The sequence below is a fragment of the Patella vulgata genome, chromosome 7 (assembly GCF_932274485.2).
Source record: "Patella vulgata chromosome 7, xgPatVulg1.2, whole genome shotgun sequence".
Classification (NCBI taxonomy): domain Eukaryota; kingdom Metazoa; phylum Mollusca; class Gastropoda; family Patellidae; genus Patella; species Patella vulgata.
In genome coordinates, this window is record NC_065885.2 from 51,309,402 (window position 1) to 51,334,648 (window position 25,247).

The 25,247-nt window shown below is 32.6% G+C and overlaps 1 protein-coding gene across 2 annotated transcripts in view; it reads left to right on the top strand.

Moving 5' to 3' along the window:
• Window positions 1-20,764, top strand: part of LOC126828605 (basement membrane-specific heparan sulfate proteoglycan core protein) — a 143,436-nt gene extending 122,672 nt beyond the window's left edge. Inside the window, exons 69-89 of one of the 2 annotated variants that reach the window (XM_050558480.2) lie at window positions 142-402; window positions 2,333-2,495; window positions 3,618-3,715; window positions 3,968-4,054; window positions 4,541-4,720; window positions 5,824-5,956; window positions 6,112-6,239; window positions 6,563-6,859; window positions 7,055-7,204; window positions 8,006-8,224; window positions 8,839-8,934; window positions 9,064-9,285; window positions 10,093-10,209; window positions 12,288-12,353; window positions 14,220-14,347; window positions 14,700-14,871; window positions 15,263-15,397; window positions 15,697-15,922; window positions 16,091-16,174; window positions 16,530-16,633; window positions 19,159-20,764. In XM_050558480.2, coding sequence (XP_050414437.1) covers window positions 142-402; window positions 2,333-2,495; window positions 3,618-3,715; window positions 3,968-4,054; window positions 4,541-4,720; window positions 5,824-5,956; window positions 6,112-6,239; window positions 6,563-6,859; window positions 7,055-7,204; window positions 8,006-8,224; window positions 8,839-8,934; window positions 9,064-9,285; window positions 10,093-10,209; window positions 12,288-12,353; window positions 14,220-14,347; window positions 14,700-14,871; window positions 15,263-15,397; window positions 15,697-15,922; window positions 16,091-16,174; window positions 16,530-16,633; window positions 19,159-19,310 — 3,218 coding nt within the window. In that variant the 3' untranslated portion in view covers window positions 19,311-20,764. The remainder of the gene's footprint in view (window positions 1-141; window positions 403-2,332; window positions 2,496-3,617; window positions 3,716-3,967; window positions 4,055-4,540; window positions 4,721-5,823; window positions 5,957-6,111; window positions 6,240-6,562; window positions 6,860-7,054; window positions 7,205-8,005; window positions 8,225-8,838; window positions 8,935-9,063; window positions 9,286-10,092; window positions 10,210-12,287; window positions 12,354-14,219; window positions 14,348-14,699; window positions 14,872-15,262; window positions 15,398-15,696; window positions 15,923-16,090; window positions 16,175-16,529; window positions 16,634-19,158) is intronic. The other variant, XM_050558478.2, reaches the window with a different exon arrangement.
• Window positions 20,765-25,247: the final 4,483 nt, after the last annotated feature.

Consider the following 25,247-nt stretch of genomic DNA (forward strand, 5'->3'; position numbering starts at 1 on the left):
CTTTGTGTGCAGATGGCTCTATTAATTTTAATCAGATTGGTGTGTAAAGTGTATTTTGTAACAACTGGGTATGAGTACATAAAAATTTTTTGGGCCGGTTTATGTGCTCCCTAAGTATTTTCATTTATGGGTTTATTATAGTTCTTCCTCGACTCAGTGTTACTCCAAGCAACATCAAGGTCCTACCTGGAGATGAAGTATTCTTAAGATGTAGAGGACAAGGTGCTGGTCCATTTACTTATGAGTGGCAGAAGGTGAATGGTATCATATCTCCTACTGCTGTAGAAAGAGATGGTGTTTTAGAAATAAGACAAGTAACAGCTGCTGATGCTGGTAGATATAGGTGTATTGCTACAAGCAGTGCTGGTAGTACAGAAGGCTATTCAGATGTTTCTCTATCAAGTAAGTTTAAACATTGTATTTAATATTTTTAAAGATGAAAGAAATTCTGGCAAACGTGTTTGAAAATATTAATTTGTGTAATTTTTTACCCCTAAAATTACAGAGAATACGGTGACATTAAATACTGTAAATTTGACTTATCCATATGAATCTAGAAATATTCAGATGTGGGTATAACGGGATATTGATGTTGCATTTGCATTTGCCTTTATGCATACAATAGATTATGGTCTGCATTAAAATTTATGCAACTTGATATAAGTTATGTGATGATATGTAGGATAATATGTAAAACATGCACACAAAGAACAATGACTATGAATAACTATAGCTTGTGTAAATCATTATATAGAGATTGATTTTTCCAAAACATTTGGTACCCAAACTCGGATTTAATATCCTTGTGTCAGCTAAAGCCTGCTGGTTCTTGATTACAACATCCTGTCGGGAAAACTCAATCTGATTAAAACACAGATCCAATTTTGTTTCGTTTTTATAGTTCAAAAATTCGATTTTACTGGTCTTTACTACACTTTGATCTGGAAGCGTTGTTATTTAACTTGTGTTGTGCTTGAAATGAGGGGTCAGCCAATCAAATAGTCTGTCGAATCGAGCGTTTGACCTTTTTTTGCGCGGAACTGTGGGTAGACATTAGCAGCAATAGAAATCAAAACAAAGCAAAAGTAGATAAAAAATACATGGCGGACGCTAATTGGTTAATCGAATGACTGACGTAATCGGGTCAAATGTCCCTTGCTTGGTACCTGACGTCATAGAACGTGAACTCCCACCATAACTTGTTAGATCTACATGTAGTGTAGGCCATCGAAAGTATAAAAAAAACGAAACGAAATATAGATCTATATTTTAATTAGATTGGGGAAAACTCAGCAAATGAAGAATACACACTTTGTCATTCATTTTTGAGCTCGGTTCATCAAAGAGTGTACAGAAAATGCAGTCACACTGTTTCTTACCTCTGGCGATATTTAACCCATGTTTCAGTCATTATCTTACCCTTGTTAATTAACACACTGTGTTTTTAGTTTTTGAGCTCTTACTGCCTTTTATTTGTATTTAAAGTTAATTATATGCATGTGATGTTATGTGTATTTTACCACTGGAATGTATCAAATCTATGGAGGTTCACAAATAGCAAAGTACTAAAGTAGTATCTTGTGTTCTAGAAAAAGAACGCACATGCTGCCTAAAGCACAATGCTAGCCACTACATATATAGACTGTAAAAGTTAAACTTAGGTTGACTGCATAGAAAATGTAACTGATTATTGGATACAAATAGGCAGTGGATATTTAACCGTATATGGCAAAGTATCTACTTCCGCTATTTTACCGTACATCGTTTCTGATTGGCTAATTTGTATGATGATGTGATACCTTATTCAAAATGGCGGAAAGTACAGATGTTCTGAAAATAGGAGATAAATTTGAACCCTAACCCTAACCCATTTTTCTAATCCATCAAAATGGGAAATTAAATTGAAATAATTACAATAGTGTGTTCTTAATTTATTTTCAAATTTTGGGATTAATACTGATTTTTAAGATAGCCGTATACGGTTAAATTCATCTCATGTACGATCAAATAATCCAGGAACTGACACTTGATGACGTCACTATATTCCAGCCAATCAGAAACGATTTATGGTAAAATAGCGGAAGTAGATACTTTGCCGTATACGGTTAAATATCCACTCCGATACAAATATGCAAAATAACTCTGGTGTGTTGCTAGTATTTGAAGAGCTGTTTACAGCATTAGTCAAACAGTAGCATATAAATAATAAGTTAAAAACAGCCACAGCCCTCAGCACAGTATTGAACCAGAAACGGAATTTGTTTAATTTGCCAGACCCAAATTTCATCAAGGGCAACGCAGATAATTTAAATTCTGTTTTCATATATTATAGTCAGACCAACTGTTGCTGTAGACAATAGAGATGTTACACAGAGAGCTGGACAGACATTAGAATTACGTTGTACTGCTACTGGTAGCCCACCACCCGAAATACGCTGGATGAAAGAGGGTGGTGAACTTCCATTACAACATGAAGTTAGAAATGGTGTACTTACGTAAGTAGGCTTAGATATTTTTCTGTAGTCGTTTCAAATAATTTCAAATCTCAATTTATATTTCTAAAAAAGAAGTTTTCATTTAAGTATGAATAGGTAGAATACTTTCATTTGAAATGAATGAATGAATGAATGACATGGGGTTTAACATCCTACTTTTCTGCACAAAAATGACAAATGAAGACTTGTTTTTATTTGGAAGAAAGTAGAAAAGAACATGTATTGACAACTATTAATTTCATTTAATTAAATGCATTTTACAAACATTAGATCTATTGCAAGTCTGGATTTTTTCCAGCATAAATATCTGCTACACACATGAAACTTTGTTTTGATGATTCAGCCAGAAATTCAGTAAAATAAATAAAAACAATTGCATTTATTAACAATGTCATGAAATACATTTTAAAACCTTTATTTCCAATTACCTGTTGATTTTTTTCCACCATGAAATTCAGTGAGATACCTAAAACTTTGTTTGACTCACTTGACCAGAAAATGGTCCTCTAGTAGGCACACCAGTTGGGGTTCTGAATGGCTGAGACTACACGCCGTCTGCTTTTGCTACAAAAAATTGTCTCAGTCAACCAGACATTAAAAGAAAATAGTTTAGTCAGGTTGTTCAAGACTATATTGTGCTGTCTAATGATTGGCTGAAGAAAAAAAAAAGATGTAGGCCTTCTTCAGCAATAACATTCCCTATACTATTTGCATATATAGCAGTACCTCTGGATAAAAAATCTGTGCTTTGAAAATCTGAAATCTGTGCTTTGAAAAAATGTTATGTAGCCTTGTGAATCTGAGAAGATTGTATGGGGAAACTCCAGAAACTGAACTATCATTATGATCATCGACCATAAGGTTTGTTTGCCTTTGCATTGACTTTGGATGTTTATTTGGACTGTTAATGATACTAAAACACGGTATAGATATAAATATGTTAATCCTGTTATATTTTGGTTATACAAATGTAAGCATGATATCTTGTTGTGGGAAATTTTCACAGAACCCCAAAACATCGGAAACTTTGCTTCGCCAATAAAACCTTAAAATAGGCCCTCATATATAGGCCTACTTGAATTTATGCTAAATATTATTAATAGATTATTTTATTATTTGTAGAATCTATAATATTCAGGCTGCTGATCAGGGTAGATATATTTGTACAGCATTCAATGAGGGAGGTTCTACAAGAGATTTTGTCTATGTCAGAGTTACAGGTCAGTAGAAAATGTTGTCAAGCTTAGATATTCTTACTGAAATCTGATGAGATTCACCATGATGTTGTTTACAAAAAATGTCATTTTGAAGACAAAACAGCTCAGAGGGCCTACCCTGTTTAAGTAAACAATTTCAGGATTAAACTCATTGAATGTATCTTAAATTTGTTTTGTTTATAAATATTATTTCCATTGAATTTGTTGCTATTGTATGTTTTTATATGGTTATTTAAAATATTTTATGTTTTTCAGATCTGCCAGACATTGGCACCCCTCTAAACAGAGGTGTTCAGACTGTTGATGTTGGAGATAGAGTAGAGTTTGAATGTATTGTTACAGGTAAAATATATTTATCTTAATTTGAATTTGCCATATGAAAAAAAAAGTTTTTGTAATTTGACATCTAAATTTGGGGTTAGTACAATGATAACTTGTTTGAATTATGTTAGTCAAGCATTTGTTGACTGGACTTAACTAAGATATCCCTTTCACATATATAAAAGAACTCTTGACAGTCGTAATTCTCCTCCCTGTGCACACTTGATCACAGAAATGATACGTATTGCATTTATGATGTTGAATTTTATTCTATTCATTTCTAATTTCCATTTTTACGCCCCAGTTTTTCAAACTGCTTTATTTAATTTGTCTTGACAATTTTTTTACAAACAATTATATCCTATTATGCAAGGGATACTCAGAGAAGTATATTTGTATGGGAGACGGGGAGGTGAGGGATTAGTCCCTATGTGACCTATATAGTGTCAAGTGGCCATTTAAACCTCTTTCTTACATATTTAGCAATGTTGTTATTGTTTTGAACAGGTACACCACCACCAACTGTTACTTGGTCTAAACTTGAAGGGCCACTCCCAGCAACAGCCGAGATTGGAGAAGGTATTCTAACTATATCTCAAGTTAAAGAAGAAGATGCTGGTACTTACAGATGTACTGCAACAAACCAGGCTGGTTCGGTTAAATCACAAGTACAACTCTTTGTTAGAGGTAAAACCCATTTAACAAAATCTAATCTTCTTATTCAACCCAATCTTTTATGCCTGTTTGATCTACATTGGCTGCAATGTTCATTATCCATGGAAGAGGAGGCCACACGTAGTTGACTGATATTGCACTGGCAGCTCGACTAGAATATCCCCATTTCGATTTTAAGTGTGGACTGAGAAGAACCTTCAGGATTTTTTAAGCCCAGTTCGCACTTGTCAGTGCTGGGCGGGTAAGGAAGTTATGCGTAGTCTTTCGAATGGTACAAATTTGTGCAAAAATCTCCCTCTCTCATTGGACCCGCAGCCATAGAAATTAACTTTTTTTTTCTAACACTATTTATTCAATAAATATTTACATATTATAAAGTACAATATATAATTATGGGATTTGAAAACAAATCATAGCTTATGTAAATTCATCTCCCATAAATTAAACATGACCAAACATATTGCTTAAACCCCATTCCATTCATTATCCACAACTGTTAACTTTCATTCTTTTTATACGCCCACATGGAAATGTGGTTGTATATTGAAATAAAGAAGCCTATTTAGTTTCAATAATTTCTGTTTATTACATCTAGAGTTATGGCCCTTGATTTGCTTTTTTGAACCTTGTGAACGCTCCAACGCCAATATTTGCATTATTTAAATTCGTAAAACTAAGAATCCTATTGTATTTCAACATTTCCGTTTATCACGTCTTGGATTATGGCCCTTGTTCCACTTTTTAAACCTTGTGAACACTCTAACGCCAAAAGTTATCATCTGATCTGTATGAAATTTATAGCCTATGCATCATTGATATTAGTGAAATCACGAAGCCTATTGAATTTTAGCAATTTATAATGATTACTTCTAGAGTTATGGCCCTTGTTTCACTTTCTTCAACCTTGTTAATGCTCAAATGATGAAAGTTATATGCATTATTTAAATTAGTAAACCCTCAAACGACAAAAGTTATAATCTGATCTGTATGAAATTGTCTTGTAAATGCCCCCAATTACCTACAAAAGAATGCAACAACCCTTGTCGACCGCTCGGACGATTTAACTGCTGTGGGCATGTTTCATTGTCTGGCAACCTATCTTTTTCTCTTTTTAGCCCAACCTACTTTCCTACCATCCAGAGATATGAATACAGCAGCATTAGGAAGTAGTACAACTCTATCATGTGAAACAAGAGGTTATCCAGAACCAGTTGTAACATGGTCAAAACAAAATGGAGATTTACCAAGGTAGTAAACATATTCAGTTTATATCTTCTCTGATATTGTAATATATTTTGTAGAAATTAGAAATAGTTAAGGAAATATCTAATAGAATTTGACAATCAAAAAATATTTGAAATAAAATATACAGGATTTAATGCTGGGTTGGGTTTTTTTTCCAGTGAGCATCGCATAGTTGACAATAATCTAGAAATAGAAAGAGTTCGAGAAGAAGATTCAGGAACCTATTTCTGTAATGCTGCTAATCGATATGGTTCTGTTAGATTACCAATTAGACTTATTGTGGGAGGTAAGTCGGTTGTAATGTATTTATATGAATTAACTTTTACCTCATGTTTATTTGCAAGTCTGGAAATAAGACACCTGTCACATACATTGTCAGGCACAATTTCCCCCATGTCTGTCATTTTGTCCAACACTGACTTTTTATGTATTTTTTAAAATTATATTTAGAATGTCTGGCACAAAGTTCAAAGTGTCAGGTACTAGTTCAAATGTGTCTGACATTTTGTTGGATAGAACTGAAATCATTATTTTCAGGCTCTTTAATTGGTAATCTGGTCTTGGCATTATATTAGAATATTATATTGATTTACTTATTTAATTTTTCAGCAATGGTTCCCTACTTTAGGCAAAACCCTAACTCTTACATGAGCTATGCCCCATTGCAGAATGCCTATCTTGATTTTGATGTAGTCTTGTCATTCCGCCCTGAGTCGACAGATGGACTCCTGTTGTATAATGGTCAATATAAAGATGGTAATGGAGATTTTATATGCTTTGGATTGAACGGAGCTTATCCTGAATTCAAGTTTGATATTGGTTCAGGACCAGCTGTGATCAGAGGACAACAACCACTTGAGATGAACAAATGGCACACAGTACAACTGAAGAGAGATAGAAAGAATGGTAATATATCAGTTTCCTTCCTCATTTTCAGCTCAACACACCTAAAGTTCCTTTATTGTCATCCTGAAAAGTAATAATGAATAAGAGAAATATTAATATCTTTAAATGATATTTGATTTTGCATGGATCAATTCTAAGACATTTATTAATTTTAGACGTACCTTACATGATTATTGTCATCTTCTATCTATACAGGTACTTTAATAGTTAATGATCAACCAGCTTACAATACAGTTGCTCCTGGTCGTTTCCAGGGCCTTGATCTCTTGGAAAACATGTACTTAGGTGGTGTACCTAACTATCAAGCTATTTCTCCATCATCAGGATATGCTAATGGTTTTGTTGGTGAGTATTTACACAACTGCATTACTGCAATCTTCAAATTTGTTTTGACCTTCTTTGTCTTATATATTTTAATGCTTAAATTATTTTAAGGCTTAAATTATATTAAGCCTTAAATTATTTTAAGGCTTAAATTATTTTAAGGCTAAATTTCATGATTATGATGGTTTCAAGATCTTCATTTATATGTTTAATCGGATTGAATTTATAATCTGAAAATAATAAGTTGTCGTTTGAGTTGTTGTTTCTCAATTGATGACATCTAAAAGATATGTTTATCTCTAATTAAGTCATTTAATTTAAAATCCTCGAATCATGTTATTGCATTGAAATATGTATGTTTACTGTCATCACCTTGTTCTGTTTATTAGCAATTCCTTGTGGACAATATAGAGGGATACATTTATCATCCGATGGACTAAATATGTGTATATTTATACACATATTTATGGCCTTATGAAGAATTTGGGATGCTCTGGCTATTAATTATACACAGTATTTATTTCCATGTGAAGAAGTGTTTTAATTTTCAACAATTTCCGATAAATATTGCACTTGATCACTTTGAAAAATCAACTGGATGTTTTAACCGCTAAAAAGATTATATTTGCTTGAAAGTCGTATGTAATGTTTATGTTGTTCATGACATGAAGCTTTTGATTTTCATGAAAAATCTTGTAATTGCTTTAAGGGCTAAAGTTATCAAAGGAAAGACTTGATTGAGACTTTTGACACGACATAACAAGGTGAACACATGTGTACAAAAGTTCCATATTTTTATCTAATGTGATTTGTTTAAAACAGGTGCTGTAAGTGAAGTACAGTTACAAGGATTACCACTGAATCTTGGTGCTGATGCTATTGAAATCTATGGTATTGATCAGTACAATGTTTGTCAAGATAGACCATGTATTAACAGAGGACAATGTCAGCCAGCTAATAATAAATATGGTTACCGTTGTGTCTGTCCTCAAGGTTATGCTGGTGTAAGATGTGAAGTTTCAGGAGAAAGTTGTTATGTTGGTAAGGTCTTTTTATCTTGAAATCAGTATATTTAAATTAGTAAATTTTCAAACTTTGATTTTAATTGAATGAGAATGATGGGACTTGGTGTCTAGTTTCACTACATCAATTCCATGACTAAGATCAAATGGAAGGAGAGTGATGAAACTTCTTTTATAGTTTCATTAATCTTCTCCTTGGCTAAGTTTGATAATGAACAATTTCTGCTCAGGTTAAGCAGTTTGATTGCTCAATGCTTTATTAAAGGGGAATTAGGTAAGATTAGATAATGAGCTGACAGTTCTCGCTATAATATTTAAAAAAAAACCCAGATAACGAAAACAGAATATGCTGAAAATTTCAGTCAAATTGCTTTACTCTCAACCAAGATATTAGCAATTCAATTTTAGGCTAGCCTAGATCGTCATTACTACCATTGTTACGATAATATACAAAGTTTTGATTATCCATTTTTGAATCATCTGTTACAAAACGTATTCATATCCATATTTAATGTGTGTTATCTACATATTTTGGGATTGATGTTTGGAGTCATCAGCCTAATTGAAACATTTAAATAAATGAATAGCTTAAATGATATGATTATAACTATTGATGTATTTTGATTTCATTAGGAGCTTGTGGTAATGAAGGTCGGTGTGTTGATTTAGCCACTGGTGGATTCCAGTGTGTCTGTCCCATTGGACAAACAGGTGTTGGATGTCGACAAGGTATGATATTGAATATTTATTTAGGAAAGATAAAGAAATATATGTTGATTCGAAATAAAAAAAAAAAATCAACCTTTTCTTATTTTTAACCTGTTTATTGTAATTGATGTATTGGTCTTTTATTCACAGCAGTCACTATCATTGATCCAGCATTCAACCGCACATCATTTATTTCCTACCCAACAATTAAGAATGGTTTATTACAAATGAACGTCAAAATTATGTTTAAACCACAGTCTTTAGAAGATGGCATTGTATTATATAATGCTCAACAACAAGATGGACGTGGAGATTTTGTGGCTGTTGTTATTAAGGATGGTTACTTAGAATTCAGATTTGACACTGGATCAGGTTGGTGATATTCATTAGAAAGTTGTACAATGAAGTTTGATATATATAGATTTTTGATCAATGTTTTTTTGGTGTTTTTTTTACACATTGTCCAGATTGGCCTCTGTGATTTTCCTGGACTATGTAATCCTGAGAGTGTTTATATACTATCCAAGATTATTTGCCATTGTTCTTTGATTGTCTGATATTACATGCTTATGCACCGCAGTCTCATTCATGGAGATGGAAAGAAAAATGCGGTAGACACATTTGAAGAAAATGAAGTTCTTGCCAAGATTATACTGTAAAGCAAGTAAACTAAGTAACATGAAATTATTGTGATTGACCGTATAGCGATATGCATATGCTATGAAGTTATTGCGATCAGCCATAACCATAATTAATTAACAGCCTAAACACATTTGTTTCACCGATAATATCATAGATAATATGGTCTCAGTAGTTTTTACATCAAAACAAATGGAAGTGTACCTACAGAATGTCTTAACATGTTTATTACCTACAGAATGTCTTAACATGTTTATCAAAATAATTTGTTATTTATCTGAAGACAAAAATGATGTCCATAAACATGTTAAGGATAAATATGTTAGGATAAGATAAGATAAATCAAAATTCATAACCAAAGGTGACAACCATTTTGACATAAGGAGTAGCATGAACAAAAACTGCCATGAAAATACACTGTGCAACCATCATTTGCATTTTAGTCATGTATGTAAAGTTGTCTTGCTTTGTATTATGAAGCAAACAGAAACATAATTAAATGAAATGAAATGGGGTTTAATGTCCTGTGAATGATTTTAGGTACTGCTGTTCTGAGAAGTCGTCAACCATTACAGTTCGATGAATGGACAAGTGTTGTAGCAGAAAGAAGTGGAAGAGATGGTATGCTGGTGGTAAATAATGAGGCACCTGTTAATGGTATGTGTTTTATCCATTAAGTTGTTCTTTTAAATTGGAATGAGTTCAGTTCTGGCATAGATCTACTGTTGGATTTTTGAAGAAAGGAAAAAATAAAGCACTGGAAGCATCTAGTACCAAATCAGTATTTAAAAAAAGTATATAAAATGTTTTGTTATGATCAATTTTGTTGAAACTGAGAAAAATGCAAACCTGATCATTGGAAAGGATGGGAAAGTAGAAAAGAAAAGAAATGTTACAAAAACTGAAATTCAATTATGTTATTATAATTTTTTAATCATCGAACTTAAATACTTCCAGGCATTATATCCTTTTTTCTACAATTGTTTATTTATCAATTTGAAAGTTTATTATTAGACAGTAGATTAGAAAGCTTGTGAAAATTGTTCTATCTATATATATATATATATATATAAATTTGTGAAAGCATCAACCACATCATGTATTGATCCATATTCATTGGTGCCATTGTTGACAAACAAAACATTCTAGTATTGGGAGATCAGGAGATGCAACAAATCAGATTTTCAGAGAAATCGTGTATTTAATAAACTTATACTTTTGAATACAGCAGGTTTTTATAAAATCGTGTTAACTATACAACTTAAACCAATAAATTTAAGATCTAACATTGTATTCCAAATCCAAATGGTCTTGCTTATAATAGGTACATACTTGCTGATGAGTTTATGTTTTCTACTAGAATATCATTATAGATGATAGTAGTGGTCTTTTACTTCAAGATAAATTCACATAAACCCCTCAAATTTTGTGCATAACAGTGATCTTTCTATCAAAAGCAACAAAAACTAAAGATGCTACTGCCTCCTTACACGAAATGAACTTGATCTTTTAAAAGCAGGATAAAAAGTACACATCTGTGCCTTTTTTTCTGCATGATATCTTGGATTTAGAATTGTGTTTAAAGGTGGCTGCCAGCTTTATTCTATAATAATTATAGTCATAGCCCATAGTAGAATTTTGCTTAATGTAGAAAGAAAAGAGTATTGAAAATTGTAATAGGAGGGTTGTACACGTGATAAATCAATACATGCCAGCAAATCTAATGTAGGCCTATCTACGGAACATCAATTCTATTATAGACTGAAGAATTCAAGCATCTTGCCCTTGAAAGTTGATCTGCATGTATACATATTTGTACAACCCTTCCGTTACTTCTTTGTCATTCAATTAAAATTGTTATTATTAACAATGGCCCACTGTTGATGGCTCTCTCTCTGTTTCCAAAACTTGTTTTATAGCGAATGAATAGGAGTAACCTGTTCATTTGTGTGTTGTCTGATTTCCTATACCCATCCATCAGTAACTATACTTTAGTACATAGCACAGGTACTGAGTCTTATACAGTTGTCATGGAAACATTAAGCTAGTTCTGTTTTTGGTTTCACATTCAAAATTTCCATTTCAATATTGCGTTTTAGGTTAAAAATGCAGAATTTTTATGTATAAATTAAAATTGATACTGTAAACATGCATGTTTTGGTAATTCAAATCAATTGAAACAGTGTGATACAATTCCATACAGTAATTTTAAAGAGTTATTCTTATAATTACATTTTAACCAAAGGTAATTTTCAATTCACAAGTTATTTATCAGACAGTATGAGTCAATAGGAAAACTGAAAATCGGAATGTAATATACTGGTTGCTTAAAAAGAAATTGTTCCTAAATATTAGAGTTGGCGAATTGAAACAGTTCTTGTGCTATGACCTTTGAGAAGCAGCTATTTCAAATAGAACAGATATAGGCAAATATAATTTAATGCAGCTGACAGTTTATGTAGTTTTCTTCTACCTTATCAATATCACAAAAACTGGTATCTTGAGAGTGCAAAAATAAAGTATGCCTACGTGTATTTGCTTGTAGATGCACATGAATGAATGAGCCTAAATATCTAGTCTTACACTATATGATCAGACGAACATTACAAATAGAAAACATCCATATTTGTTTTCAATTAGCTTCATATATTCTGGTGCTAAAAATGTTTAGGGATTTGTTTTTGAATTTCTTAAAACTTAATTGATTGTGGCCTTGATTTTTCTTCTCGACCTAGAACGCCAACAGATTAACTACGACTATTTCTACTCGAGAAGGGATCGAGGTGATATCTATAACAGAGGTACAATAAAGTATTCACAGCTACGTTTATTTTTTGCGTTTTATTTTTTTAAAAGCTGCTTTTTCTTTTCCTGTCAGCCAAGCTTTTTGTCAAAATTTCTGTTTTTATTGTTTCGTTTCTTCTATTAAATTTTGTTTCCAATAAATTATCCTTTGTTTACATTATTTTTTGGCTGCTTGATGTATCTGTATTTTGTGTTTCAACAATTAATTTATTAATTCAGTGCTTGTTTATTGTGTTAGACAGAACGTTTTTTTTTTGTAATACAAACGGCAACAAATTCAGTTACAAAGATGATGAAACATCTCTCTCCAATGGAGTATTTATCGTTGCCACACTTAGTGTAATACAAGTTCATTAAAATCTAATGGATTGTTTTGTCCCAATTCTGATTGAATTTTGAAAGTTTGTATTAAAAAAAAGATTCTACATATAGGCCTCACATTCCTTTGGAAACACAAATCAATGTCACCATGCTTTCACGCAGACACCATTTGTATATTTATTTGCACATACTTACATTTTTTTTATTATTTGTGTAGATTTTTAATTATACATAATAAATATACATTTTGTTCATTGTAAATTCTATCCACCAGATGTATGTGTTTAAAATTTGTACTTTGGACTGATTAACGCAGTTCTTTAGTCATTTCTTGTGTAATATTTATTTACAGTTATCAACAAGATGATAGTTCCATTTAAAATCTTTTATCAAATATAACTATTTTAATCCTAATATTGATGTAGGAAATTTTAATATTATTTAAAAATAACATACTGTAATACGGTTTTAATACAAAGTAATCCTTGGTCATATAAAGTGCAGTTAACTTATCTGTACCTGTCACTGTCCAGTAAACAATTGTATCAAAATGAGATAGACATTAATTTCTAAGTTTGGTACCCAGCAGAAATTTTTTTAACTTAGCAAAGACGTATGTTTAGACTGTTGACAGTGATGCGGTACATTTTATTAACATTATATAAAGCTTAATAACTCCCCATTAATAGCGTTAAAATGACAGTACCTTTAATAGTAAATCTGAATTACCGTAATGTATGTGGTATTAAAACATAATTGCTATTTAATCAGAAATAATATATGAAATATTAAAACATAATTAATATTCAGTATCGTGACTAAAATAATTTTTCAATGGTTGTGATTAGATTACACATTACAATATGTTAAGCTATGTTTTATGTCTCTATATTATGTAAAAGTTGTGTCTTTTTATGGGTCATGCAGCATGTACATGTTCTAACTGTACTTTTGTCAATTTGGATTAACTAATTGTCCTATTGTCATAGTTATGTGGTAAATTAATCTTGTAAGTTTGTAATTCCTTTTCAGCTGTCATCACTAATAAAGCATGGTTGCTTATTAATGTTTTATTTTATTAATATTAACATCTTCAACCAAAGATTTGTTTCAGGAAAACCTTTAATGATTTAAATGTTGAATTCTTACTCTCTTGATATTTTTGATAAAAATGTCAAAATCATTGAGAAAGAATTCAGGTTTGAAATGACTAATTTATTATTTAAAAATGTAATATTTCAACTTTCTGCCTATGCATATATTTAATTGATATTTAATAGATAAGTGAGCTTACTTTATAGAATCAGTTACCCGTTCATGTAGTTAATATAGAAGGTCTTATATTTTAAAATCTCTTTCTCTATTTTTGTTTAGAAAACTTAATATTTTTGTAGATAGTCTAAGTTCCCCATAGTTTATTTCACCATTTCACATTAGTCTATTTTTCCTTATAGTCAAATAGTGTACTTATATTTAAATTATAGAATCTGTATTATAGGTATTTTAAGTTGTTTATTAATTATCTCATCTTATTCATCTAGTTAGCGGAAGTGGTAAGACCATTGGTTTGAATTTGAAACGACCTTTATATCTGGGTGGCGTCGATCCACAAGATTCTATAGCAACTGGTGTTGGTACTGTCGCTGGATTTGTTGGCTGTATTGCAGAGGTATTTATTCTTATTTCATCTGTTATAAGTGTGTAAGTGTGTCCTACTTTTAATTTGGAAATTGGCGAGTATAGAACGAGTTTAATGTCCTACTTTCTTGCACCTGGCTAATGAAGACAATGGTGCGTATAGTGTGCCAGCCAATGAAAGCCTACAAGACAAAAAACTCTGGTAAATGTCAAATATTATGAACAAAGTTTGTTAAATGTGACTCAACCTAATAAAGAAGGACATGGTAGTGCTAACAAATGTTAGTGTGGTAACTTTAACCCTTCACTTGAGGAGTTGAACTATTGATTGATTTCCCATTTAAATGTTTTAATATTTAATTCACTTATTTTTTATATTAAAGCTGAAAATAAACAACGAAGATGTTGATCTTATAAAAGATGCTATTGAGAGTTCATATGTTAGAGATTGTGGTGATCGTAGTTTATGTGATCGTAAACCATGTTTAAATGGTGGAGCTTGCTCAGATAGAGGTTCATCAGATTACTACTGTACATGCCCACCTCAATATACAGGTATGTGGACAAGAATATATTTTTCCCTTTCATTAAAATTATATAAATGAATAATTCATTTATTTTGTTATAGCATTAAATTTTTCTGGTTTAGTATTTAAAAAATATTGATTTAGATGAAACTATTATTTATGAAAATTAACCCTTTTAATTTACAGGGAAAACAATTTCGGTTTAATTTTCAGTCCAAAAAACGTGTGTAGAGTAGGTATCCCTGTACATTTGAGATATTGTACTTGAAAAACAAAATTGAATCATTAACACATTATTTGAAAATATATGTTTTAAACATAGCATCCCTTATTTAATTTCTGACCACTTGGATGTGGTTTGTCACCAGAACTTCCCTTACATACATCCACTTTATTAAACAAAATTTCATATGTTACAGGAGTTAATTGTGAAATAGAGATGAATATTTGTATAACATCAAGACCATGCCGTAATGGTGGAATATGCCGTATAAATTCAGAAGGATATAGATGTGATTGTCCATTAGGATATATGGGAACTGACTGTGATTCAGGTTTGTTTTATTACCATGTAACATAACATAATGTATGCTATAAATTCATGCAATAAGACAAATGACAACAATGCATAGATGTAATGTTGAAATACATCAAACAAAATATCCACATTGAAGCATTACCAGAGATCACTCTCACCAGGAAATCCATTTTCAAAACATTGATACAATATACATTGATTATGAAATCAGCAAAAGATAAATAAAAATAAGTTATGCCTGGTGTCTTACTTGTCCAGATGATTTGAAATAGATGATTTTATAATTATTATTTATATATTAATGTATTATTTCAGAGGTTACATTAGGTACTACAGCCGAATTTGCTGGGGATGGCTATGTTAAATTCAGCAAAGCATTATTACCCCACCGTGTTAGACAAGCAGGGGAATACATTTCCTTTACTATTACTACAAGAGAACCAGAAGGTCTTATTTTCTGGCAAGGACAAGACGCAAGTTCACCACTTCGAGGAGCAGATTACCTAGCAATAGCTTTAAGTGATGGATACATTGATTATAAGTAAGAAATTCACTTCATAACTTGTCACATTCATGGATTTATTGTTCACCAAAAAGTTTTTTATAAGCAAAATTATTTTTATTGAGCTGTTATAAGATATAGATTCTAAAGTGTTCATAGAACCATATGTAAGTATTGTATTTAATTTGGTTTTCAAATCTATTTCAGATATGAATTAGGCAGTGGAGCAGGTCTCATACGTTCAGCTTCACCTGTGAATGATGGTTATCCACACAAGATTCACGTACAAAGGTAGGATAATCACTACTTGAATTGTAAATATCCTTTCAATGATGTAGATTATCTTGATGTTACGGTATCTTATACATTTTAGGTTTCAACACTTTTGACCACAATAGTATGAACATGATACTGCTTCATTAGTGGAATTTGGTTAAGTCTTGAGGGAATTATTTATTGGGTCATAATTAAATTTTGTTCAAGTTTTTATGCATAGCTAGGAAGACATTGCTGCTGTTGGGTGGCTAAAATCATCTTGCAAACTCACATTGTTGTTTTTATTACTCAAAGATGTTGATTTTGATTATAACAAGTAGTATTGTCTGACAGTTTACAGTTATTGAAATATTATATTATTTATCTACAGGTTGGGACGTACAGGTAATTTAACAATAGATGATCAACCATCAATTACTGGAGCATCACCAGGTCGACTACAAGTACTCAATGTACAGGGTAATGTGTACTTAGGTAAGAAACTTCCTAATATTCCCCAAATTTACAGAGCCATCCATTGAGAGCTGTGATTGCATATATTAACACAGTCAGATTTTGTTCATTTATGAAAAAAGGTGACATAAATCCTTTGAAGGAACCTTACAGTATTTATACAACTAGATGTAAATATGAAAACATACACAGCAATGAAAAGACAAAGTTAGAGTATGATCTTTCATTACATGGCAACCTTTCTTTCATTTACATTTAATACCAGTTTTTATACGCCCACATTGAAATGTGGTCGTAAATTGTCGTCGCTCCCGTCAGTCCGTCCGTCCGGCATCCACAATTGCTTGTGGACGCTCTATAGGCTAAAGTTAATATCCGATTGACTTTAAATTTATACACAGTGTTTAAGGTCATGAGGCGAAGAAGCCTATTGATTTTCAGCGATTTTTGATAATTACTGCCAGAGTTATGGCCCTTGATCACTTCAAAAAATCTTGTGGACGCTCTAGAGGTCAAAGTTAATAGCCGATTGACTTTAAATTTATTCACATTGTTTAAGGTCATGAGACGAAGAAGCCTATTGATTTTTCAGCGATTTCCGATAATTACTGCCAGAGTTATGTCCCTTGATCAATCTGAAAAATCTTGTGGACGCTCTAGAGGCTAAAGTTAATATCCAATTGACTTTAAATTTATAGACAGTGTTTAAGGTCATGAGACGAAGAATCCTATTGATTTTCAGCGATTTCGGATAATTACTGCCAGAGTTATGGCCCTTGATCACTTCAAAAAATCTTGTGGACTCTCTAGAGGCTAAAGTTATCATCCGATTGACTTCAGATTGATACACAGACTTTAAGTTCTTGAGACGAACAAGTTTTTTGATTTTCAATGAATCTTTTTGACTCGAACAGCTAAATCCTTGATGTAAAAAGTTTCGTATACTAAATGTTAGCATGGGGCAGAACTTTATAAAAACCAAACAAATTCGAATGGTTTTCTGATAATTACTTAATGAGTTGTTACTCTTAACCCGTTAACTGTGTAGTTTTTAAAACGTTAACTACCCCCTATTGTGTAATTAATTTGACGAAAAACGTCATTTTTGGACCTTTTTATTCCTGAAAAAAAAATGATAGTAGTCTGAAACCATATTAAAACTAAAGGTAAATAGAGTTGTCTCCCTTCAATTAGATTTCCTCGACCAGGCGTAATATAACGTCCTACACATGCTGCGATCGTATGTTTGAAGAATAGGTTGTGGAAAATACCTCTTAGGCGTTATATTACGCCCTACACACGGTGAGTGGCAGTTGTCCAGGACGTTATATAACGTAAATATATATAAAATAAAACCAAGTACGAACAATCCAAACCATAAGACAGAATTTGAAGTCCTAAAAACGTTATAGGCAAAATAGTGTATTCAAGCAAAATAGTGTAATCAGCAAATGGACTGCTCCTCGTGTACAAAATACACGACAAACAGTGGTAACAGGTGTCCGGAAGAGTAAGCTTACCCTGCCTGGCGCCACACCCGCCATAGCTGCATCCAAACTATTAGGCGAAATGTCGGTAAAATAGCGTGATTGGCCAATGAACTATCGGTATGCAAAATGCACTCGATGAACTGTGTTAACGATGTATTAGACATTATCAGGGAGATAGTAATAGTATACGTGTCAATTAAATATATTTAGAATATTAGCTGAGAGAGACACGTTATATTTACCAATCAATTCAATATGACGGCCATAAAACTTTTTAAAGGTTTTAATAAGTTTAGTGCGCAAGTATCCTTGTAGTTGAAGCTTAGATGACAAATGCCTCGATCTACTTAAAAAGTCAGAATAAAAGGAACAAGCTCTCGCGGAACGAATTAGCTGAGACACAAACACTCCATAAGCTGGTGATATTGGAATGTTACTACTAATAAATGGAAAGTTAACAATCGGAAAGTCAAAGTCATCACGTTTATCGTACAATTTAACACTCAGTTTATGGCAATTGTCAAAATCGAGACGCAGATCCAAGTAGGAAGCGTAATTGTCACTGTCAGTGGTGTTTTTAATTTCGAGCTCATCAGGATATATGAATTCTACATAATCACTAAATTTGGGATTATTAAGTGATAAAACGTCATCGATATATCGATAAGTGAAATTAAAAAGTCTGACTGATCGTTTATTAGTTTTTACGAGCGTCTGTATGTAATTGGCTTCGTACGAATAGAGAAACAGAACAGCAAGCAAAGGTGCACAGTTGGTGCCCATGGGGATGCCAACCACTTGCTGATATATTTCCCCTCCAAATTTAACGGGTTAATCAGATTTTAATGTATTATAAATGTTTCATTACCGAAAAAATTAAATTGCGACAACTCTTGTTGACTGCCCGGATGATATAGCTGCTGTGGGCGTATGTTTCGTTGCCTGGCAACCTATCTTTGAATATGATATCCATCACACTGTCTTCATTTCTAGTTCTATTTCCTATTTTCTTTTGGAAAAGGCAAATAAATGAAATGTTTGTTTCTATTGTTTTAGGTGGTGTACCAAATTTAGATCAAATGACAGGTGATACTTATAAGTCTAATTTTAACGGATGTATCAAAGATATAAAAGTACTAAACAAAGGGCCATTAGATTTATCTGTAGATGCCATTGGTGGATACAATGTCCGTCCATGTTTAAACTAAGTGTACAGACAGATTATTGAATAGATTGAATTCGATGGAAATGTGCATAAATTAAAAGAGACTTTACTTAGACTGAGGCAAAGTGCATAATAAAACTTGCTCATAATGTTAACATGTACATTTCATGAAGTTTAAATGTATGTTATAATGTAAAATGTGAAATAGCTATGTATATGTAAAAATTATTAATTAACATAATGTCATCAAACAAGAATATTTTAAGTCTTGTTGTTTGTCAACAATTGTTTAACCTTTTATCATTGTGTTTTTAAAAAAATGAAAGAAAGAAAAGTTGAGTTATCCTAACAATTTACTTTGTAAGTTAGTTACCTACAAAAGTAAGCCTCAGACATGATATTTTATGCATTATGTTAATATTATTGATATGCACATGTAAATGTATGTACCTCTTACATACAAGTTCTTAGTTATCTAACTTAAGTTTAAAATCTTCTTTATTCAAAACTTGTACTTTTAGAAATAGTCTAGATGTAATTATTTGTTGTCTATTGCAATTTGTTTATTATATTCACGACCCTTTTAAAATAGAATTTGTATATTATTCTTCTTTTACTTAATGGCAGTTAACCACATTTTAAGAATAATTTCCACAGAATCAAGGATTGATTTTACTCTTAACATTGATTGCCTTTCACATCCTTTCAATTTTTTTTTTATGACTTAGTTGTGTCATGAGTATTATCTTTTTTATAGTACATGTCCAGTATCTTATAAATTTATATATATTTTATATTATACATATATTTTCTTCTTGAATCTTTTATTGTGATTCACCAATAGCATTTATAAATACTCTTACAATGGTGCTAAATTGGCATTTTATAAGAATTTATTTTCTACTTGCCATATTATTCAAACTGCTTCCCCTTTTTGTATATTTATTGCATAATGATAATAAAACATGGTAATTTGTATATTTCTTTTATTGTTTCGTGAATGTGTAGAGTTTTTAGTGTCCAGATGTCTGAAAATGAATTGTTTCTTTTGAAGAGAATAGCAAATTTTATCAGTCTGTACATAAATTCTGTCAAAGTTTGATTTTTAGACGGCTGATTTATCTTACAATGTTCCATATATTAAAAACCCCAATTATGTTTTTTAATAAAAATTGAGAACAATTATTTGTTTTAATCATGTATGGTAATTTTATATCTTTTGTATATTTTTAAATTATGATCAAAACAAACAATTTGTTTTCAGATACGTACAATTTAATGTGAACTAATGTTTCACTTTTAGCCAAATAGATATAGTATGTAAAAAAAATACCAATGTATTAAATGTAACATCATCTAGATATTTGCTTTAAGGAATCGTTTGTGTAACACAATAAGATTCCTCTTGTGTTCAAGTCTGCTGTCAGAACAAATTATCAGAACACAGATTATATACGCCTTTTCTGTGATCAGTTTGAATAAACTTTTATAACAACATTTTATTGCTAGTGTTATTTTTTTTATGTGGCTACATTCAGATATTTACTTTCAGAGTTATTGCCCTTATAATAATTTTCCAGTTGGTGATGTTAGTGCCAGGATGAATTTTATCAAACTGTAACAATTTCCAATAGTAAATTCTTGGGGTATTGCCCAAGATCTCCTTTTTTCATGTAAATGCTCTTGTAGTTACTTTAGTAAGGAAGTCTTAGAGACCCCTAGGGTCATGTCAACCGGGGAACCGAAACCATGCCAGTTGACTCAATGACAGACCTTAATCGAAAGCAAACCACGCCAGTGGACTCAATGACAGACCTTATGATTGAACATGCACACGCTAACCATTCGACCATCCCCCCCCCCCCCCCCATCAGTATTAAGATTAGCATATATTCTCGAAATAGCTGTTATTTGAAGATATATTTTGCGTCAGATACTATTGATTTGGGAAACTGGGGACATAAATTCATCGGTCACATAGCCAAGATTCTTAGCCTGCTTCTTGGGAGATATGGAGCAATCACCCACGTGGATGGAATCCGCTTTAAACAAGCGTACTACGTGTATGCCACAATCTGATTAAAATACAGATCTATATTTCGTTTCAGTTTTTTATACTTTCGATGGCCTACAATACATGAAGATCTGACAGGTTGTAGTGGAAGGTTACATCAAAGGTCATACAAGTGGCTTTTGACCCTATGGTGTCAGGCATTTGACAAACCAATCAGTGTTGCTGTTTCTTCTAGTGGGTTACCCACAGTTCCGTGCACCTCACGCCAAAACTTGCTGTGACACAGTTTCATTGGCTGATCTCTCGCATCATCCAGAACGCCGGTTATGTATCAACTCTTCCAGATCCTAGTGTAGTAAAGACAAGTAAAACGAACATTTAAACCATAATAAATGAAACGAAATAGGACCTGTGTTTTAATCAGATTGCGTATGCCACTAGATCGCAATAGTTTCATGCAAAAGATCAAAAGAGTTTACTATGATCCTACATTATGTTGCATCACAGACTCCAGAATAAATCACGGCCTCTTTGGAATGGCAGGAAAGTAGTGAATAAGAAGTGTTTGTCATTCTAACTCAAAATACTCAGACTCATTGCATATGTTTTCTGAGATTTGAGATTCATACTGCGGAATACATTATTAAATATTGCATTATAATATATTGCCATAGCTGTAATATATGAATGATTCATGGATGTCTGGAACAATATATAGAGGATATTTGTCGTTTTAGAGTGAATAACATATTTTATTTCATCGAGAAGCAAGAAAACTTATATTTTCACGAATGCGTAGCATGAGTGAAAATATAAACGTTTTCTTGCTTAGAGATGAAATAAAATATGTTATTCACGACAAAACAACAAATGTTCTATTTATTTTATGATTTTACAACCATTTTAGGTAAAAACAACATGGACTACTGCTAGCCAGTGGAATAACACTTTTATTTCACTGATAAAACACCGTATTCCACTACTGATCATAAAATAAATGTTATTATTATACATGTAGGTCTGTAGTCGGGGAAAATGCTTAATTTTTGTATGCTATCTCCTTTCAAATTATTTCCTTCAGCTTGAAAATGACATATTCATGTTTCTCGTCCCACACAACCCCTGCAACGAAATTTCACACGTGTATGTTGCTATTGGTATTGACTGAATACTTTTCGAGCCAATTTCTGTCGCCATTTTGGATTTTGGCAGTCATATTGGATCAACCGTTTGTGAGATGAATCGGAAACTGTCCAAAATGAGTCGGGTGACCGACAAAACCTATAAAATGATATATTTCACTGGTCATTTTGTCAGGGGGTTGGATGGCCAAATGGTTAGCACGTGCAGGCGGTATCATAAGGTCTCTCATGGAGTCAACTGGCGTGGTTTTGATTCCCCGGTTGTACGTGACAAGGAGTAGGGTCAGCTGTCCAACCTGGGTTTTCACCCGGTTCACCGGTTGCTACACGTAAGCGAATTATTGAAATAAAGCTTAACCATATGTTAGTCCCGTAATGACCTAGTTTGTGTCGAGTGGACGTTAAACCCCATTTTTCTCTCTCCCTCTCTCTGGTCATTTTGCCAACAATGTTTGTCTCATGGTCAATTTCCGACCATTATTGGCCGCCATCTTGGTTTTTCGTCTCTCCCGGAGTTAGCCCATAGATTTCAAAGGTAGCAAACTACAAATATCTTCACTAGGGTCCCTTCTATCAGAAACCATCGCCAAACCTTGTTCCTCGATAAATGGTCACGGATCTGGGGGTTGTGACCTGACTAATCTGTATGAAATTTATATATGCATAATTTGAATTATTAAAACGAAGAATCTTATTGAATTTCAGCAATTTCCATTAATTACTTCTAAGAGTTATGGCAGTTGTTTCACTTTGTTGAACCTTGCGGATGCTCAAGGCAAAAGTCATCATTCGATCTGTATGAAATTTATATGCATTATTTAATTTAGTAAACAAAAAGCCTGTCGAATTTCTACAATTTTCAGTTCACGAAAATATTAATCTGATCTGTATGAAATTTTCTTGCAAATGACCCCCCCCCCCAATACCCGCAAAAGATTAAATATGTGACAACCCCTGTTGACTGGTTTCATTGCCCTTGTTTCATACTTTTTGCAGTTAAATTGCAACTCATTGATAAGTTTTGATAATATATAGGTTGCCAGGCAATGAAACATACGCACACACCAGCTAAATCGTTGTCGCATATTTTTACTTTTGTTGGAAATGAAACATTTATAATACACTAAAATCTGATCAAGAGTAACAACTCATTAAGTAATTATCAGAAAATCATTAGAATTTGTTTGGCCCATGCTAACGTTTAGTTTACAAAACATTTAATACCATGGATTTAGCTGTTCAAGTTACCAAAAATCATTGAAAATCAATATACTTGTTCAAGACCGTAAACTCTGTGTATCAATCGAAACGGTTATGCATAGGTTTAAACATGGTGTATAAATATAAAATCAATCAGATGATAACTATGGTCTCTAAAGCATCCACAAGATTTTTCAAAGTGATCAAGAACCATAACTCGGGCAGTAATTATCGGAAATCGTTGAAAATGAATATGTTTCTTCGTCTGATGACCATAAACACTGTGTATAAATTTAAGGTCAATCGGATATTAACTTAAGCCTCTAGAGCATCCACAAGATATTTCAAAGTGATCAAGGACCATAACTCTGGCAGTAATTATCAGAAATCATTGAAAATCAACAGGCTTCTTCATCTCATGACCTTAAACACTGTGTATAAATTAACTTTAGCCTCTAGAGCATCCACAAGCAATTGTGGACACCGGACTGACGGGAGCGACGTGGGCGTATAAAAACGAAATTTAACGTCCTACTTTTCTGCACAAATGCAAACCCGCAATTTTGATGAAACACCATAGTTTTTTTTTCTTTACATAAAAAAGATGTGCCCTACATGATATTACTTTAAAATTTTGATTATGAAATACTGGTAGAGTTATCACCATATGATTATCAAAAGTCTTAGATATTAATGGGAAATAAACTCTCCTACTTTCTGGACTGACCCTTCTATTTGCACGATGACAATGTATAAATTCAATCACGCCAGAATAACTAGCACTGATCAAGGAATGTCAATGGTACCATCTGATTTCTGTCCCCCAAAAAATTCTCTATGCTCAGTCTCTCTGTGCACCTAAATGTGCAAATTAAGTGTGTTATTGAGATCAGTGGCCCGGGTCCTTCCTAGTAACAGGATAAAAACATTTAATTTTGAGCTTTTTTTGGTTGGGCTGATGTAGCTGTTGAAATTGAATGTTATATTCAAATCCGGATATGCGCCAAAAATCACCACCACTCTGATTTTTCAAACTTACTCAGAGAAGGCCCCCACCCCACCCCCAAAACAAATAACTGTATCCGCTACTGGACGAGATTTTAAAACTCCAATGATCTTTTCCATTTCTGTTTGACACAAGTTTGACTTAATTTGCATGTAATCTTCCACATTGCAATCATTGTTAAAGGCACCACTGTCTTCTGTTTGAACACAATTCTTGCAAACATCTACAAGACTGAATTTTAGTTCATGCTCTTTTTATTGGAGTTAATGGTTGCTTGTTGCAAGTCAAACAGGCAACGGTGAGGCTGATGTCCCCCGCCGAAATCCCAAAATAAAAAAATATTAATTAATTGCACATTTATTTTTTTCAAAAGTATCAAGCAATCAAACTGATTATCAACTATACACTAAGTTTCGTCAATCTCTATCAGATAGAATCAAAGTTATCAAGACATTCACCTAATGAACATCTACATCAAGTTTAACCATTCTACCTCAATTAAAAGCAGAGTTGTTATTTTTCAAAGTCTTGACCAATCAAACATCTACGCCAAGTGTGAATGAGAGTTATTGTCTCGACCAATCAAATTGCTTATCGCTCTGCTTACCCTGGGCAGAA